At 36.6% G+C, this 18,767-nt stretch overlaps 1 protein-coding gene across 1 annotated transcript in view; it reads left to right on the top strand.

The window, feature by feature from the left end:
* Positions 1-18,767, top strand: part of SCN2A (sodium voltage-gated channel alpha subunit 2) — a 94,446-nt gene that overhangs the window by 27,606 nt on the left and 48,073 nt on the right. The window contains 3 exon segments of the mRNA XM_045842778.1: positions 3,004-3,351; positions 7,868-8,000; positions 12,482-12,720. Of these exon segments, the coding sequence (XP_045698734.1) occupies positions 3,004-3,351; positions 7,868-8,000; positions 12,482-12,720 (720 nt within the window).

Genomic DNA, 18,767 nt, shown 5'->3' with positions numbered 1-18,767 from the left:
CCCTATTTTACAATCAACCAAGAAGTTTTGTGTATTAGATATTCATCTGGCATGGCAGATTTCTCTTACTGACCATCCTTTATTTATGGCACAGTATTTGATTGTAATGGATTTACATAATTAATGTAAGCAATAGAAACAGATAGGACACAGTTATTTTTCATATAGCTATCGTGTGAATTATGCTCTTATATGGCATAATTCACCTTTGAACCTTGAATCTTATGTGCAATTTTTAACTTATTTTCCTCCAACACTTCTACTGCCTTCAATTGAGTTGGGTACTGTTGCGAGGGTCACCGGCCAACAGTGACCACGGAACACTGCAGATGGCTCAACGATAAACACTCGAGAAAAAACACATACACAGAGACAAACTAGTTTCTGTGGGGAAGTAGGGACGAAATGGCCACCCCTCCTAGTGGGGAGTGCGCCAATTTATGGTCCATACCTGCTTTTATTGGGCTCATTTTGCATAATAATTCAGGTAAAGTACAGTACTCATTAGGGGGAAGTAAGGAACCATAGAAAACAAGGAACTCTGCCGGTCTATTTTGAGTCAGTGTCAAAGAGCTGTAAGACTTTGAGGAACAAACTAACTTCCTCCTTGGACCCCTTTCATTCAGCTGAGAGCATTCTAAACAAAGAAGGTTTCACAGTAATTTACATGTTCTTTCTTAGGCCTGATCACCCGGGGAATCCGCCCTTTTCAGCACAGAGCTGCACCACCCTGTCATTGTTTCAGGCTTAGGTGGAGCAAGGGAACTAAGGCAACCAAGAGATAAGGAGATTTTTCTCCCAGATGAGGAGAACTCAGGCTATGTCAAAGTTGAGGAGCGAGGGTCCATCACCCCCTTTTGCTGCAGCCCCCAAAGTCCTTCTTTTGGGGTGCCTCCCAAAGTGATTGTGCCTGTCTTAGGTCATTCCCCCCTTGGGGAATCTTACCTGTCTTTGGCTAACCGACCAAGCTTTTTGGGGTTCAGTTATGAATAAAGCAGCAGAAGCAGCATTCCTGCCAGGGAGATAAGCTTTTGTCTCCTTGCTGGCTTACAGTTCCAAGGCTGTTCCATTAGCCTAGGTGGGGGTTTCAGCTTCTGATACCAGTCAGGGTGGTTCCCAACAGGGTACTGGTTATTTAAAATATAAACTCTTACTAAAAGTGATATATGTAAGTAATTTCTACTTTTTTTCTTATCGCCAAGCATTTCTTGTCTACTTTTCTTTTTGACCAATGATAACCAGTAGGTTACAAATCCTGTAGCTGTTATGTCCTTATAGCTGACTCAAAGTCCCTTGTGAAGAGAGAGACATGAAGGAAATCAAATAGTCTAAGACAGACTTAAAAATGAATTAGTTATATGGAAAACAGTAAATCTTACTAATGAAGTTGATAATAAGATTAAAAAAAACAGTGGAAACAAGAATAGGAAAAAAGACTTCTGTTGGGGGACCATATCAATCTTCTTAGATGTGCTTCTTTCTGTAAACAGTGATAGGATCACATAGCATAAAACAGTGTTTAAAGTTTATAGACAATTACATATTTTATAGGCATTATTGATAAGAATTACTCTTTAGCTTAAAATAAAATTAAAAACATTACTGGTCAGGAAATGTAAAAAATTATATAGGCATAAATAACAATTTTAGGTAATTTAAATCCTTTCAAGAGAAAACAATCAAACTAATAGTATTTAAATAACAATATTAGTATTATTTCTATTAATAGTCACAAGAATCCAACTAATTATCATAGGAATCCAACTCCAGCCTTGTTTAATTTAAAAAAATGAAAGAACTTTTTTAGATCATAATAATATCAGTGAGTAGCTGTAGGCATGGCTAGACCCAAGTGCTCAACACATATTATTATGACCAAATATTTCTCCATATCTCAGCCCAGGTTCCTCCAATGTGGTGGCAAGATGACCACTGCAGCTCCACACTTAGGTTCAATATTTTTACCAACTCTAATTTAAAATGAGCTCTTTCCAACAATTATGAAAGAAAGAGGTGGCTGCCAGTGGACCATCTTTAACCCATTCTCTATAGTCATAGGTACAGAATACACCCATTGGCTATGTCTGGGTCAGCGTCTTGTCTAAGCAGCATTTCTCAAGGATAATCAGGGTACTGTCAACAAAAGAAGGAGAAATAAATATTAGATAAACAAAAACAAGTGTTCACTACAGGGAAGTTATAAAAGTAGACTAGTAATAAACAAGAAGTGATTTATTGTGATCAGTGCTGCTGTGCTTAAGAATCCAGTAAACTGCACAATGGTTGTGACAATGTAACCATTTAGAAAATTGTTAAATGACTGTGACCAGATACTTAGTGAAAACCAGGTTTTTGTAAATATGGCATTCTTCAGATTTCTTAAGATAGAATAGTGAAAATCAGGGGATGAATCATACAGTTCGTTCACCTTGATTGTTTAATTTATTCATGAAGACATTATAAAATATGCAAAGAGCAAGGAAGAAGATTCTCCTTGTACTGTAATTAAACAGACCTACTAACAAGATGAATCTTATTTTCCTCCATGGTAAGATCTGCATCAGGGTGCGGTCAATAGTGAGCTCTTACTGGCTTCAAAAAATCTAAATGTAGATGTTTATTTAATTGCTTTCCATTGGATTATTAAATTGGATCAACTTCTAGACAGGTGTCTAGCAAAAATTTTAGTTTGCAGTGCCAGTAATGGGACTGAACAATGTTGAGGTGTGCCAGTGACTATCTTAATGGGCAAAGTAAAAGAAAATGACAGAAAATGAAAAACGAAGGAAGGGGAAAAAAAGAAAGCAAAATGAAAAAGGTGAACCTGGCAGAGAGGTTTCAACCACCAGCAGTTACCAAAGGAGCCTCTGGTTCCTCCTGTCCAATGATTGATGGGTAGATAGGTAAACAATTCTGAAGCAACCAATCAAGTCTTCTATTTTTCAGGATGCCAGCTCTTAATTCTGTTTATCTGTTTTTTGTTTCCTTTCTTGTTGGTCCTAGTCTTTACTGAGCATCCGTGGCTCCCTTTTCTCTCCAAGACGCAACAGTAGAGCGAGCCTTTTTAGCTTCAGAGGCCGAGCAAAAGATATTGGCTCTGAGAATGACTTCGCGGATGATGAGCACAGCACGTTTGAAGACAATGACAGCCGAAGGGATTCTCTCTTTGTACCACGCAGACATGGAGAGCGGCGCCACAGCAACGTCAGCCAGGCCAGCCGTGCTTCCAGGGTGCTCCCCATTCTGCCCATGAATGGGAAGATGCACAGCGCAGTGGATTGCAATGGAGTGGTCTCCCTGGTGGGGGGCCCATCAGCCCTCATGTCTCCTGCGGGACAGCTCCTACCAGAGGTGAGGCGAATGCAAACCACAGCTGTTGGGAAGGGAACTGGGGAGGGATGGAGCAGGCTGAAATGTTTTCCTTTCCACATCTAAGAATTCTGCTGGTTTATTGTTCAAAGGCCAGGGTTGGTTCGACCAAGCTATAAACTTTTGTCAAATTCTTCTATTCAGACTTTTCTACAAACTATTTCAAAATATAGGTTGGGTATAAACTGTTCCTTCATCATTATTACTAGTGTGTAGCTCACCCCAAAGCACGGCAACAATTTACCAAACATAGTGTTCAGTAAAATCAAGTTAAGTGTAAGAAATGATATTGATACTTATTTTAAGGACCTTGTTATCACTGTTTTTTGGAAAAGAGAATTTGATACTTCCACCAGAAGTAGATACTATTTCTAAATACATCTAAGCCCTGCAGAGCTCTTTCTTTCTCTTTGCAGGTCAGAGTGTCACCAGATTTTTAGTGCCCACTCAGGTGACCCCAGTGATTGTAGAATTGTGTGTAAAGAAGTCACTCAAAGTACCTGGTAGTGTCATGAGTTATAATTTTTAGAGAAGATTTCAATTTTTTTATAACTGTTATGAATTCTTTTTGGTAAGCAAAGGAGCCCTAAATCAAGCCTATGGAAAAGGGTTTCAGCTGAATACTGGACACATAGGTATATAATATTGGCATTTCCTTTGTAAAACATAGGCTGTTCAACTTTGGTATTAAATAAGATTTCATTTACCAGTGTAAAAATATTGTAGCAATGTCATTTGGTTGTATTTTACAGTTTGATGAATCATATTAAAATCTCCTTTGTATTATTATTTTTTACACATTTTCATTTATTATAATTAGACAAACTCTTTAAGCCCCGTTAAAATTCTATGAAGTGAGTTTTTCACTTGCCTAATAGAGGAGCTTCTTGCCCTGCATTATAGAAATAACCATTGATCTTCTGTTGCGCGTGGGTCACCGGCCAGCAGTGACCACGGAACGCTGTGGATGGCTCGACGATAAACACGCGAGAAAAAACATGCACAGAGACAAACTAGTTTCTGTGGAGAAGTAGGGACGGAATGGCCACCCCCCCTAGTGGGGAGCGCGCTGATTTACCGTCCATACCTGCTTTTATTGGGATCATTTTGCATAATAATTCAGGTAAAGTACAGTACTCATTAGGGGGAAGTAAGGAACTATAGAAAACAAAGAACTCTGCTGGTCTATTGAGTTGGGGGTCAAAGAGCTGTAAGACTGAGGAACAAAATAACTTCCTCCTAAGACCCTTCTCATTCAACTGAGAGCATTCTAAACAAAGAAGGTTTCACAGTAATTTACATGTTCTTTCTTAGGCCTGATCACCCCGGGAAATCCGCACTTCTCAGTACCGAGCTGTACCACCCTGTCATTGTTTTAGGCTTAGGTGGGGCAAGGGAACTAGGTAACCAAGAGATAAGGAGATTTTCTCCCAGACGCTGAGAACTCAGACTTTGTCAAAGCCGAGGAGCGAGGGTCCATCACCCCCCTTTTGCTGCAGCCCCCCCAAGTCCTTCTTTTGGGGGGGCCTCCCAAAGTGATCGTGCCTGGCTTAGGTCGTTCCCCCTGTGGGGAATCTTACCCGTCTTTGGCTAACCGACCAAGCTTTTTGGGGTTCAGTTATGAATAAAGCAGCAGAAGCAGCATTCCTGCCAGGAAGATAAGCTTTTATCTCCTTGCCGGCTTACAGTTCCAAGGGCGTTCCCTTAGCCTTAGCTAGGCGGGGGTTTCAGCCTCTGATACCAGTCAGGGCGGTTCCCAACAATCTTCTTTACTTTTTTTCTCATGGTCTCTTTCCACTGCTTTCTCCCAGAGAACTGTCCAAGTATCCTGGAGTCAAATCAAACCATGAAAAACGAACTTTGAAGTGAAGGAACCAGGAAGAATGCAGAGGGAATGGGGACTTCTCTTTAAAAATAATCATAGCTAACTATATACCAGGCATTGTCCAGAACACTTTACATGTATTAATTCATTTAATCCTTACCACAAGCCTTTGTCACAGTTACTGATATTATCCCCATTTACAGAGGATGAGACTGAGGCCTGTGAGTGGTGGAGCTAAGATTTGACCCCAGAATGCTGGCTACTGAACCTACAATGTATCCATATTGCAATATTGCCTCCCATTGAATATTTTTAACTTTCTTAAATGGAAAAGGAGATAGCTAAGGAAACAAACAGTTTCATTTTGACCCAATGTTTCTCAAAATATACTTCACCCTCAGACAACTTACATCAAAATTCCTGAGATGCTTCTTAAAAATGGAGATCCCCCTTTCTTTTACCCTTGGCAACCACCATTCTCCTCTGTTTCTATGAGCCTGATGGTCAAAGGGTACATCATTTCAGTTACGCAAGATAAATAACTTCTGGAGATTTACTGCAGAACGTGGTGCCTACAGTTAATAATACTATATTGTATATTTAAAATTTGTAAAAATGATCGATCTTATGTTAAGTGTTTTTACCACAAAAAATAGCACCAATAAAGGGAATGAGAGGAAACTTTGGAAGGAGATGGAAATGTTTATGACCTTGATGTTGGTGATAGTTCAGATTGTGTACCTACGCTCAAACTCATGAAGATTTATGTGTGAAATGTATACAGCTTTTTACATGTCAATCAGTCCTTAATAAAGTGGTTTAAAGAAAGGGAAAAAATGGATATTCCTGGATCAATCCAAATGTACTCAGACAAAAAACAACTGAGAGAAGCAAAGTCAGGGGAATCTTCTTCCTTGAGAAGCATCCCGCATGGTCCTTACACATAATAAAGTATGAGCATCACTGGTCTTGTTAATGGAGTAAACAAAAATGCATACCTTCATTGCATAAGTACACAGAAAATGTCAGTCTGTCAGAAAGCATTTAGCATTTATCAGTAATTTACCATAAAGCTCCTGTCCTATCAGAAAAAATGGACAAACTCTCTGAAGGCAAATTGGGGCCAGTTTGAAGCAAAGCCTGGTGTGATCACTTTATTTCCAGCTCTCCCATGTCTCTTCCTTAATCTTGCATTCAGGTTCTGTGAGGTAGGGCACGGTGGTACCTCGTGAGCTGAAGGTGCAGGCAGAAGAAGTCAGCTTTGAGGGACTGTTGAGAGGACAAGAGAATAGAATGTGAACAGCTGCAGGCAAATGACACCCTCCAATGCACACAGCATCTTGTACTTTAAACGTATATTCAATTTAAGCAATTTAATTTTAAACATTTCCTCAGTAATACCATTCCAGGTTTTGGAATCTGTCATTAAAGACGAGACATACCTAGGATTTTTGCACATACAGTGCTATATGGAGGAGAAGGGACTAGATGACCTACCTCTAAGCAACCCTACTTTTTCTCTAAAAACTTTGCCTCTCTCTGACCCAGCAAAACATGTTAAATTTTGAGTGACAACATTTTGATTGAAAGAGCTTCAGTTTCAGAGTTATTTCTTTTTTTCATTAATTTTACTTCTCTTTTACCATAAAATCAATTGTATGTGTCATATATGGATGTTCATCATCATTAATGACAATCATATCAATTGAGTGGAAACTTTGTTTTTTAATATGTATACAGTAGAGGAATGCAGGTTGATAACAATAATGTTCCTCATATTATAATAGGTCAAAGTAGATGAGCAGGACCTGTATTGTTATTTTAAAAATAGGGAAACTTTTCAGAGAACTAAAAATAACTTATTATTTATTATTGGTACTCAGACCTGAATTTGAAATGCTCATTTTGCCTTTTTTTCTGTGATAATTAACTACATTGTTTGATCTCTCAAAGTAGGAATAAATTTCTGCCCATTTTGAAATTCTGATGAGCTCATTTTGTAAAAGTACCAAATCATCATATCATTGTTAAAAATCAAAGAGTACCTCTCTGCACTGAGTGGTGTTATCACCTTAGACTTTCAATGCCAAGGATGAGTGGTTTTGTGGATGGAGTTGGGTTTTGTTAATCAATGTAAAAATGTTATAGATTAGTTCTAATATTTAGTTTTATTACTAAGGATGTTGGGAGTGTTACTTGTGTATGATGAACAGAAGCATTTTATAGTGAATTCACATTTTAAGGAAGCTATTACTGATACTATTCTTTTTGTACATTAAACCCCATGAATATATGTCTATAAAGAGCTAATAAGTCAACTGGAAAGTAAACCAGGGAACAATATGTTTCAGTCTGGCATTCTTGAAGGAATTCATTGATTTGCTATCTATACGATAGCAGGCAAGGTCCCTCCCACCCAAAGCTCTAAGATGAAATAACTGGAAAAGTCCATCTTGGTTGCAAACCCAGTCATTCCTTAAAACTAAGAATCTGATGAGCTTCCAAACACTTCCCAAGAATGATGATTCCTGCAATATTTTAATAAGCTGTTAACATATCGTTAGAGAGAGAACTCATGGTGAACATTTCGTTGAGTTGCGCATATTATAGGAATGCTTTAATTTTCACTGCCCTTGAGAATAATGGTTATTTCACCTGAAATTTTATTTTTAGGGGACAACTACCGAAACAGAAATAAGAAAGAGACGGTCTAGTTCTTATCATGTTTCCATGGATTTGTTGGAAGATCCCACAGCAAGGCAAAGAGCAATGAGTATAGCGAGTATTTTGACCAACACTATGGAAGGTATGTCAGAAATCTCACAGCATAGCTACTTGGAGGTGCTTTGGTAATGATGAAACAAATTCATAAATTCCAAGAAAATTCTTTCCGTTTTAATACCACATCATCATTGTGTCTTTTACTAAATGAAAGTAAAATCCATGTACAACACTTTATTCTACCATCTATTATAGATTTTTACATTTAGCATCCAGGAAGCTACTACAAATTCAAGGTATACTTAGAAGACTACTTTCATAGATTAAATACTGAACTGTTGAAATTTGTTGTGTGCGTGACATTGAAAGGAGTGTAATGAATGTGCTTATTTTTATAGTGATGCAAACCCATAACCCATTTGAATTGAATTGACTGCTTGAGACACAAGTTATAAAATCCTCTGATTTACCCAGAAATGTAAATGAAAAAATGTAAATTAGGGTTTGATATAAATGTCTTTGAAGCACAGTTTTCAAGTTTTTGTAGAATTACTTTCGCCTCTCTCTAAAAAGAGTTTTATATCAGCATTCTCTTTCTTTACAGACAATTTCTGAGTAGCTAACATATTGTTTAGAGATCTGGATTTTATAAGGCCAATAGGAGTTTGGGTACTTTATCTGTGATCAATTCTTGACTCTGAAATGCGTTATATGTGTTAGTTTGTGACTCAAAACTTCAGTTTCTTCATCAATAAAATGTGGATAATGATGATGTTTAGGCATAAGGTTGTTGTAAAATTGAGGCATCATATGTGAAGCATCTGTGTATCTGGCATGTAGAAGGCAATCAATAAATATCATTATTATTCATTGTTTTATTTTTGTTGCTTTGGTTAATTTACATGTATGTACCTTTCTATATTCTAAGTGAACTGGAGCATCAACTTCAAGTACTTGGAAAATAGTTTCATATAAAATATATTCTACCCTCCTCCCTTACCCGCCTTCCCCCTTTTCTCCTTTTCTCTCTTATAAGCCCTCCCTTTCCAGCCCCTCCCAGGGGTTTGTGTGTGTGTGTGTAGATGTGGCATAGGAAAAAGGAAGATGGAGAATGAGAGAGAAAGAGTGGGAGACTGGAAGAGCTCAAGTGCACATGACTTTTTAATTTTTTTATTGAATTTTAGAGAGAGCAAGGGAGACAGAGAGAGAAAAACATCAGTTTGTTCCTCCACTTATTTATGCATTCATTGGTCGCTTCTTGTATATGCACTGACTGGGGATCAAACACCCAACCTTGGAGTACTGGGGCAACGCTCTAACTGACTGAGCTACCTGGCCAGAGTCTGTGCATATGACTTTCTTATCTTTAGTTATAGTTTCTCTTAACATTGGATTGATTCTTAGAACAATTACTTTCCAGTCTGATTGGAAAAATCCCATGATACTAACATAAGTACCCAAAACCTGAAAGTCACAACCAGAAAAAAAACTTAGAGTGTAGATAAAAGCGTATATCACAAACATATCAGTATCGCAACACCCAGTTTCCGTAATGCAGTATCAGAAATCTTTTCACTGATTTCTATGAGATATTAAACTCAGTACGTTCTTCCCCAACCTCACCTGCATTAGCTTGCACTCCTTCTCCCCCCCAGCTGCCAGTAGCTTGCTCCTCCCTGTCCCTCCAGGTAAATCTTTTGAAGATTCTCTGGTCTGCTCCTTGCCATAGCAAAACCACTGAGAGGAAGCTGCCAGTGGTTCTGCTACCGATGTCAGCAGCATGTCTGCTCCCTAAAGCAAGAAGTAGAGAAGGAGACAGGGTAAGTCTAAATCAACAGTCCTACTTTGCACTTCTGATAGCATTACATTTGGGCTAATGTAAGAAACACTTAGAAAACATCAACCCACTGCAAGATGGAACTTGTCCACTCAATGAGATACAGAGTTCCAAATGAGCGCACCCACATCACCTCCATGGGCATGTGTCCCACAGAGTCGCTTAGGAGGAAAGGATGTCTTCAAAATAAATACCACTGAGGAAGCAGGAGACTGTTTGATTTTATTATCTACAGAACTTTTGACTTTGTATTTTTGTGAGGGACAACAGCTAAGTCTTTATTCAGTTTCCATTGGTTGTATAGAATGAAAAATTTACTGTATTCAATTATATCTAAACACTTTGAATGTGACATTGATCAAAGTTTGTTGTTAGCAATTCTTACCATACACATGCATACTAGAGCTGTCTTTTATATTGATATATATTTTTTCTTTTTCCATCTTTTTTGTTCCCTGATAATGGTGGAAATGTTTCTTGAGTTGATGTAATCTGTTTATTTGTGGATCCTTTCTTCTAAGTCTAATTATGATTTAGTTCTCCCTTTCTTTTTATGAACCAGGCTTGTTGATTCGGCTGGCAACTTTTGTTTTCCTTCTCTTGAACTACAGCCGAGCCTCCATCATCCAGGGTAATGAATATCCTCCTACTTAGTGAAACAATAGGAAATGAGCAAAAATGAATTATTTGCCTTTCAAGTTTTTCAAAATGCCAAATATGTATAGAAATGTTTCCTGGCAAGAATAGTGGGAAGGTGAGTTAGAAGCACCTAAGGAACTGAGTAGGGCCAGCTGGAGTGTAAACTGGGCCGTGAGTGATTCTCAGTATGGATAACCCTCACAGGAATGATGGAGTGACGGCTGTAGTTCTCTCCTGAGCGCTTGTTTTCAAAACAAATAAAATTCTCCTTTTTTGGCATGAATAATTGAATAATTTTATTTTAGAACTTAAACAGCTTTGCTACACCTTTTCCTGGTATCAAGAAGAAACACATCGGCTGAATTTCTGCTTTTCAAATTTACTCTGATTTATTTTTTCCTACATTTACTGTTTGCTTCTGTTTATCTAGTAACTGACAGGTAGCATTTAAAAAAATACTTACTCTCTGTACACAAAGAAATTTTTGTTTCTTTATTGTTATTTACTATAAATGATAATGTCTTTTTATCTTTAGCATACTCATAAGATTATTTGGGAGTCTTAAGAGCATCTACAAAATAACCAGTGCATAATAATTATATTTATATTTTCCTCTGATAGATATAACTCAACTATATTACTTACAAAATTCCATATTAAAAGAAATACAAATAAACTGTGCACTGGAAGAATTTCAATAACTAAAGAAACTATTGAAGAATCTATCTCTAATGGATTTTGTTAAAAATAATTAAGAAATTAATTTATTTTAGGGGAGTATAAACTTTATAGCATTAGTTAGTAGTGACTGTTTATCAGTAGAACAAAAAATCATTACCTGTTGTTGTGTTTGTCTATTTCATGTGCTGTTTCTTCCCTTTCAAAGTTTAGTTCCTAATAAACTATACCAGTCATAGACTATACGGTTGCCACGGTAGTAATACTGAAGTGACTTACCGGAATCAATCATCCCATAAATGAAAGAGGAATCTCTCCCTCTATTTTAGTGCTAAGAAGTGGTGGTCCCATTTAACAGAGTAGGTGGTAGGATGTGCAGCAGTGATATCACCAGAAAACAAGTTCTGCATGGTTTCCCCACTTAAGAGTTTGTTAGAGATGATCTTACCAAAGAGTGTAGATCACTTCCCACTTCCTAATTCCCTAAAATCCTGTTCCAATATTTACCAAGTTTCAGTATTTTGAGTATCATTTTAAAGATATGTGCATTTCTATCTGCTCTTACCCATTATTTAGTTAAAATTCTTTTTGAAATCATTGTACTTTTTAAAAAAGTAAGGTATTTTAATATGAAGTTTTATATCATAGGTTTGATATGATAGTTACACATTTTAATAGATAAATGCATGCCATGAACATTTATGAATTTTACATACATTCCACCTAAAATACTCTTAGATTTTTACCAGTAGTATGTAAGTCCATTTTGTGAAACATAGATTTATTAAATAGTGAGGATCCCAGTTTCCTAGAGTGGATATTTCCTGTTATTTTATACCCTCTAGTTAAATTAAGAAAAGGAATCTTGTTGAATAATATACAATCCTATATCTAATGAGGCTTAATTAGAAACTTTATGGTTAAGACTGGTGCACTGACAAGCTATTTTGCTAAAAGACCCATCAACATGCATAATCCAAGGAACTGAGATTGAGCATGACTAATAGTTTTTAGGATATCTCTTAAGAGGAGTTCTTTGAAATATATATATATATATATTTAATCATATATAGTCTTGCTTTATCTGAATCATGGCTGGGTTTTCAATATACTTAACAAAAGTCCTACCCATTAGTTTCTGACAGATTCTAAGATAATTATCAGATGGTTTAATACTGCAGGTAGAATCTTGGAAACAATACTTAGGCAAGATGAATTTAGAAAGTTTACTAGCCTTTCTGTGCCCTCTTCTGTGACAACTGATCTATTATAAATGTTTTCTTGCTCCACCATCAGATTAACCAATAATGCTTTTTAATAACTTCAGTTTTAAAAAATCAGTTTCAATTTAAACCAGTTTGCTTAATAGAAAGTAAGCAGGTTTCATGAGTATTCTAACTTCTTTCTTACAGAACTTGAAGAATCCAGGCAGAAATGTCCACCCTGCTGGTATAAATTTGCTAACATGTGTTTGATCTGGGACTGCTGCAAACCATGGTTAAAAGTGAAACACCTCGTCAACCTGGTCGTGATGGACCCATTTGTTGACCTGGCCATCACCATCTGCATCGTCTTAAACACTCTCTTCATGGCCATGGAGCACTACCCCATGACGGAGCAGTTCAGCAGTGTGCTGTCCGTTGGGAACCTGGTAAGGCTCACTGAGGGCTCCTTTTCCTTTTCCAAGATTTCATGATCATCATAATAAACTTTATTTTCAACTTAATTAATATCACTCTCAAATTAACTATGAATTAATTTGGCCTTGTATATCTGGACAATGAAAGTTTAAATGACAAAAATATGTATCACCACAGTTAAGCAGTACAAAAATTTCAAAGATTTTATGTACAATTTGTTTTAGATTTAAACTCAAATTGCCCATTCATTAGAAAGATGATTTTGAATGATGGAGGACACTGGTCTATAATCTAAAAATCATGATGTATTTTTCAAGTATTTAGAATAGATTTTTAGGACATGTGTACATGTGCCAAACAAATTATAAAATATACCAAGTCAGATAACTTTAAAATACCATTTATAAATACCTGAAGATGGACTCTTTGGGGAGGAAATATCACATCGTGGTTATCATTATCTGTATGAATTTCCCCTGTAAAATTAGCAATTTATAAGTGATGATTTTTGCATATATTTTTACCTAAAATGTGTATGAACATTCATTGGATACATGGTAGAGTGATAGAAATAAAACTAGAGTGATCTTTACATACAACAAAATTAATAAATCACATGACAAAAATAGGAGGCTTATTAAGTTCTCATGTACTTTCCAGCTTGATATATAAACATCTAAACAGGTTGCATATAGATATTAAATAATATATCCTAAAGTATAAAATACAATATTTTTAGACTCTGAAGTAACAACTATGTTTTTTGTTATATTCCAGTTTGGTCTTAACTGACCAAGGAAAATTTAATATATGCTTACCACTTGTTTTATACTAGGAAACTGTACCAAATAGTTTACATGAAATTCTTCTCTCTAGGTTCCTTCCTACAAAGTTAGCCCTCAGGTAGATATTGTGAAGGCCTGCAGTTTACCCTTGGGAAAATGGTACCCATGAGAAGCAGTGGAAGGTCTGAACCCTGTACCATAGACTATGAAAGCTACTTCAGCGACTATTGTAAGCAATAGTCAAAACTCACAGAACTTTAGAAAAGGAAAGCACAGTAACATTACCTAGTCTAAATTATCATCTACATAGGAATCGCTTTAACATTATCTGTAAAATATGAACAAGAGATGAAATAAAGCTTTATGAAGGTGGGTCTTAGTAAACAGCTCAAATGGCCTTAAGCAAAAATGAGAGTCTATTACCTCAAGTAAGTGAAGTCCATTTGGGCATAGCTCCAGGTTTAACCTGGCTAGATTCAGGTTCTCAGTCAATGTCATTGGGTGTCAGTTTCTTGCCCTAATTCTTTCCAGTACATTTCCTTCATCTCTGACTAAGTATTCTATTGATGGCAATGTTCTACACAACTTTTATCATACCAACATAGATCCCTGAATGGAATACTTGTACTTCCTAACTAGTAGCTATAACAGAGGCCCGATAATTGAATATTATTGGCCTGGTTGGAGTTACATGACATTTCTAAGCCAATCAGTTACTCTGGTTCTAGGTTTATATGCCCATTTGGTGAAATAAGAACCCTATCTTATCACTGGAGACAGAGTAAATGAGTAGAATTATGAAGAAAAAATTAGGTCTGCTTTTACCAGGAGAGAGAGTAGTTGCTGGAAAGACAAACAACGAATGGATGATTCAGTGTGGGTTTTGTCTCATGTGTTAAAGAAGGTAAATTTGTGTTTGAGGTGAATTATGGCATAGTAAAATATACAGAGACAGGATATGTATTCTTCTCAAGTACATATGGAATATTCCTCAGGATAAGCTATATGTTAAGTCATAAGGCAAACTTAAGATCAAAGTCACATTAAGTACTTTTTCCTGACAAAAAAATAGAATGAAATTAGAAATCAATAACGGAAATAAATCTGTACCCTGACTGGCGTGTCTCAGCGGATTGAGCACCAGCATGCCAACCAAGAGGTCACTGGTTGGATTCCCAGTCAGAGCACATACATGGGTTGCAGGCCAGGTTCCCAGTTGGGGTTGTGCAAGAGATAACCTATTGATGTATCTCTCATACATCAATGTTTCTTTTCCTCTCTTTCTCCCTCCCTTTCCCTTTCTTTAAAAATAAATAAAATCTTCTAAAAATGAAATAAATTTGGAAATTTTACAAATACATGGAAATTTTAAAAAATACTTCTGGATAACAAGTGAATTAAAGAAGAAATCACAATAGAAATTAGACAATACCTTAAGAATGAAATGAAACACACCAAATGGAAACTATGGAGTGCAGATAAAAGTGTTTTAAGGGAAATTTATGTTGTAAATACCTGTGGTAAAAAAAAAGATGAAATATCTCAAATCCATAACCAATCCCCTTAGGATCTACCCCTTAAAGAACTAAAAAAAAAAAAATCTAAGGAACTAAAAAAAAAATAAGAAGAAGAGCAAACTAAACCCTAAGCTAACCAAAGAAACTAAATAATAAAGAATGAAAATGAATGAAATAGAGAATAGGAAAACTATACAGAAAACCAAGAAATTCAAAAGTTGATTCTTTGAAAAGTTCAACAAAAATGGCAAATGTTTAGCTAGACATACATAGATAAAAGACTCAAATCAATAAAATCAGGAACAAAGAAGAAAGAGGTGACCTCACTATAGACCTTATAGAAATAACAAAGGAGTATAAGGAATATTACAAACAATTGCATGCCAACAAATTATATAACATAGATGAAATGGAAAAATCCCTAGAAAGTAACAAATTACTGAAACTGACTCAAGAAGACTGAAAATCTGAAAAAGACTTTAATAAGTAAAAATTGCATTAATTGAGAAAATGTTCCCACAAAGGCAAGCCTAGGCCAAAATAGTTTTACCAGTTAATTCATTGAATGTTCAAAGAATGAACACCAATTCTATGTAAACTGGTCCATAAAAAGAGAATAGGGTTTGGAATATGAAGCCAACAAAGATAGAGAAATTGGAAAAAATACCTTGGGCTTCCCTTTGAAACCCCAGATGGCCTATGTGTTAGGAGTAAAAACTATGTCAGAGAACCAGAAGATTTAACTAGGACAAAGAACAAACCAAAATAGCCCTGCCCTAATTAAATATAAAACCAAGGTAAAGTTTCAGGTGGCCAACCTATAGTTTAACTGCCTGCTAGAATAAAAATCAATACTCTTCAGAGGAAAATAATTGAATCAAAATTCTCTATAACACATCACCCACAGCACATAAAAAGAATGTATTATGTGAAGAAATAGAAAAATGTGACTTACAGTAGTAAGAAAAAGCACTCAGTAAAATAGACCCAGAAATGACTGAATTGATAGAATTAACAGAAAACATAATTTTAGAGGTCCTATTATGAAAAAAGGATTTTAGAAGAACTATATATGTTTAACAATTTGAAGGAAAAATGGTCACAATAAATAAACAGATGGAAAATATGAACAGAAATAATGAAAACTATTTAAAAAACCATCCAGACATTTTAGGAGTGAAGCATACAAATTCTAAAATGAAAATTTACTGGATGTGTTACTGGTAACCTGGGTTCTTGGGGCCTCCCAGGACAGAAATCAAGAGTGTACCCACAGCATTAGGACTCAGGCAAAGTTTTATTGAGTAGCTCATGCTGGCAAGAGAAAGAGCGTCCAAGGGGATGGCTGTTGCTCCCGCAACAAAAGCTAGGGAACAATCTTAAAAGGGTTGAGGCAGAAAGGATGTCACTTAAGCCTGAACTCTAAGTATGCAGAGGCGGGCCTCTGGCACCAGTGCAGTGGAACTACATAGCTCTTTAGGTGTCCCATGTCTTATTAGCATGCTGAATCTCAATGGAAGCTGTGTTTTTTCTATTTTAAGGAGGGTAAGGTCACTCTGGGGCTTAACTGCACGTGCATTAGGACTGGGAAAATCCCTTTGCCTGGTAAAGTGGTATCTGCTGCCGCTTTGTCTGGTGCTAATTAGGCACAGGGTTTGAGGGAGGACTGACAGAAATCCCAGTCTTATCTAGGAGAAGCTTCTCATGTTTCAGATGGGTTCCTAAGAAAATTGCTGATGCCGTAAGCAAGGGTTGTTAAACTTAAAGCAAGTCAACAGAACTTATCCAATTTGAACAGCAGGAAAAAAACTGAAAGAAAAAATGAACTTGAGTCTTACTAATCTGTAGAATAATTTTGAGGGCTCTAATATTTGTATAAGGGAGACCTAGAATGAGAAAAGAGAGTGAGGAGGAACAAAACAGATATTTGAAGAAATAATAGCCAACATTTTTTCAAAACTATTGAAAAATATTAACTTAGCCTGAGTGTCACAGGTGGGCACAGGTAACTGGATATTGGTGATCGCAGACAAAGAATTGAACTGAACACACAGAAAATTTATAGTAGAAAGAGAGAGAGCAGATTTATTAAGCGATGGTACACTCCACAGAACATGAGAGTGTGCCAACTCTGAGCATAGGTTGACCTCAGGGGTAGGAGGGATTCTATTCTTGTACGGCAGATATTGCCTGGCTAGTTTTGGCGGGGTTTCATTGTGCGTGTACAGTAGTTATATTACTTTAAAGCTACTGCGCATGTGGTCTCCAATGATTTTCCTTGATTGGCCACTGGTGAAGGGGGCCATACAATGTTAATTTATTATAATGCTATTATAATGAAGCAAGAGTCATGTAGCATCTTCTGCACACATGTGTTCATGATTCACCATGATTCAGCGATTTTCCAGAAAGTGGGAACAACCGGTCTTAGAACCGGGGGCTCTCTGTCTTTTATTGGTGTTCTTTGTCTTAGCCATGGGACACATCCAGAGTTTCTTCCTTCTCATCTCCTGCCTCAAGAGGGAAGGGTAGTTGGGGGCTGGGTGGAGGTGGGAAAAATTGGGAGAAATGGGGATATCTGTAATAGAGTCAACAATAAAAATAAAGAAGAAAAATAAATAAATAAATAAATTATAAAACTTCAGTGAACACGAGCAAGGATAAATACAAAGCAAACTACATGGAGCACAGCTTAATCAAACTGCTGAAAAGAAACTTTGAAACAGCCAGAAGAAAAATACTAACGGTCTTGTACCACGTAACATTTCACACAAAGACAGACCACACCTAAGATGGAGGTCCCGTAAGATTATAATGGAGTTGAAAAATTCATATCATCATAGCATTTTGCATTACATTACACAAATACTTACCATTGTGTTTCAATTGCCTGCAATATTCAGTAAAATAATATGCTGTACCAGCTTGTAGCCTAGGAACTGTAGGGGAACTAAATGTTACCATAAAATATGTCTCTTTTGCATAAGAATTATTTTAGATTGGTTAGTTTTAAGAAACAGTTGACATAGGAGGAGCTCTGTAAACAGTAGAAGTTACCCTTTGTAAAAGACATTTACATCTGTAAGGGAAATTTTAATTGGAAGGATGCCTCTCTGCTGTACCTGGAAGAAGGGGATGACTCTCTAAAAATGCTTACCACTGCAGAAGACAAGGACTTAAATTTGTATAACAACCTAACCCTTGTTTACTGTGCTTTCCTGGTAACCTTTTATAATTGACTCCCCAAATGCTAACATCTTTTGTCTCTAGCTGGAGATGGCATGTAAGGTGGTGACCTCAGCCATTTTGGCAAGTTACTCAGTTTTCCTGGATGTCCTATGTATATATATTATTAACTGTTTGTTTGTTTGTTTTTCTTCTGTTAATCTCTTCTATTGCAGGGATGGCTCAGCCAAGAACCCAGAAGGGTTTAGGCAAAATAATTTTTCCTCTCCGACAGAGTAATAAGCTATATTATATAGTCTAGGTGTGTAGTAGGCTATATCACTAGGTTTGGTAAACACACTTTCTAGGGCTGCAAAACAACAAAGTTGCCTTAGGACACATTTCTCAGAGTGTATGCTTGTCCTTAAGTAGCACACAACTGCAATACACAAAGGACTAACATAGAAACAATTCAGGCCCTAAGAAAGTAGTCTGATGAAAGAAAGGAAAAAAAGAAAAAGTTAACCCATATTTCTGCAATGAAACTGTCTATCAAAAGCTAATGTGAAATAAGGATTTTTAATATAAACA

The sequence above is a fragment of the Phyllostomus hastatus genome, unplaced genomic scaffold (genome assembly GCF_019186645.2).
Source record: "Phyllostomus hastatus isolate PE091 unplaced genomic scaffold, TTU_PhHast_1.1 phas_contig_1, whole genome shotgun sequence".
Lineage (NCBI taxonomy): Eukaryota > Metazoa > Chordata > Mammalia > Chiroptera > Phyllostomidae > Phyllostomus > Phyllostomus hastatus.
The sequence above is the reverse complement of the archived record's forward strand: the minus strand, read 5'-3'. Positions and strand labels throughout refer to the sequence as shown.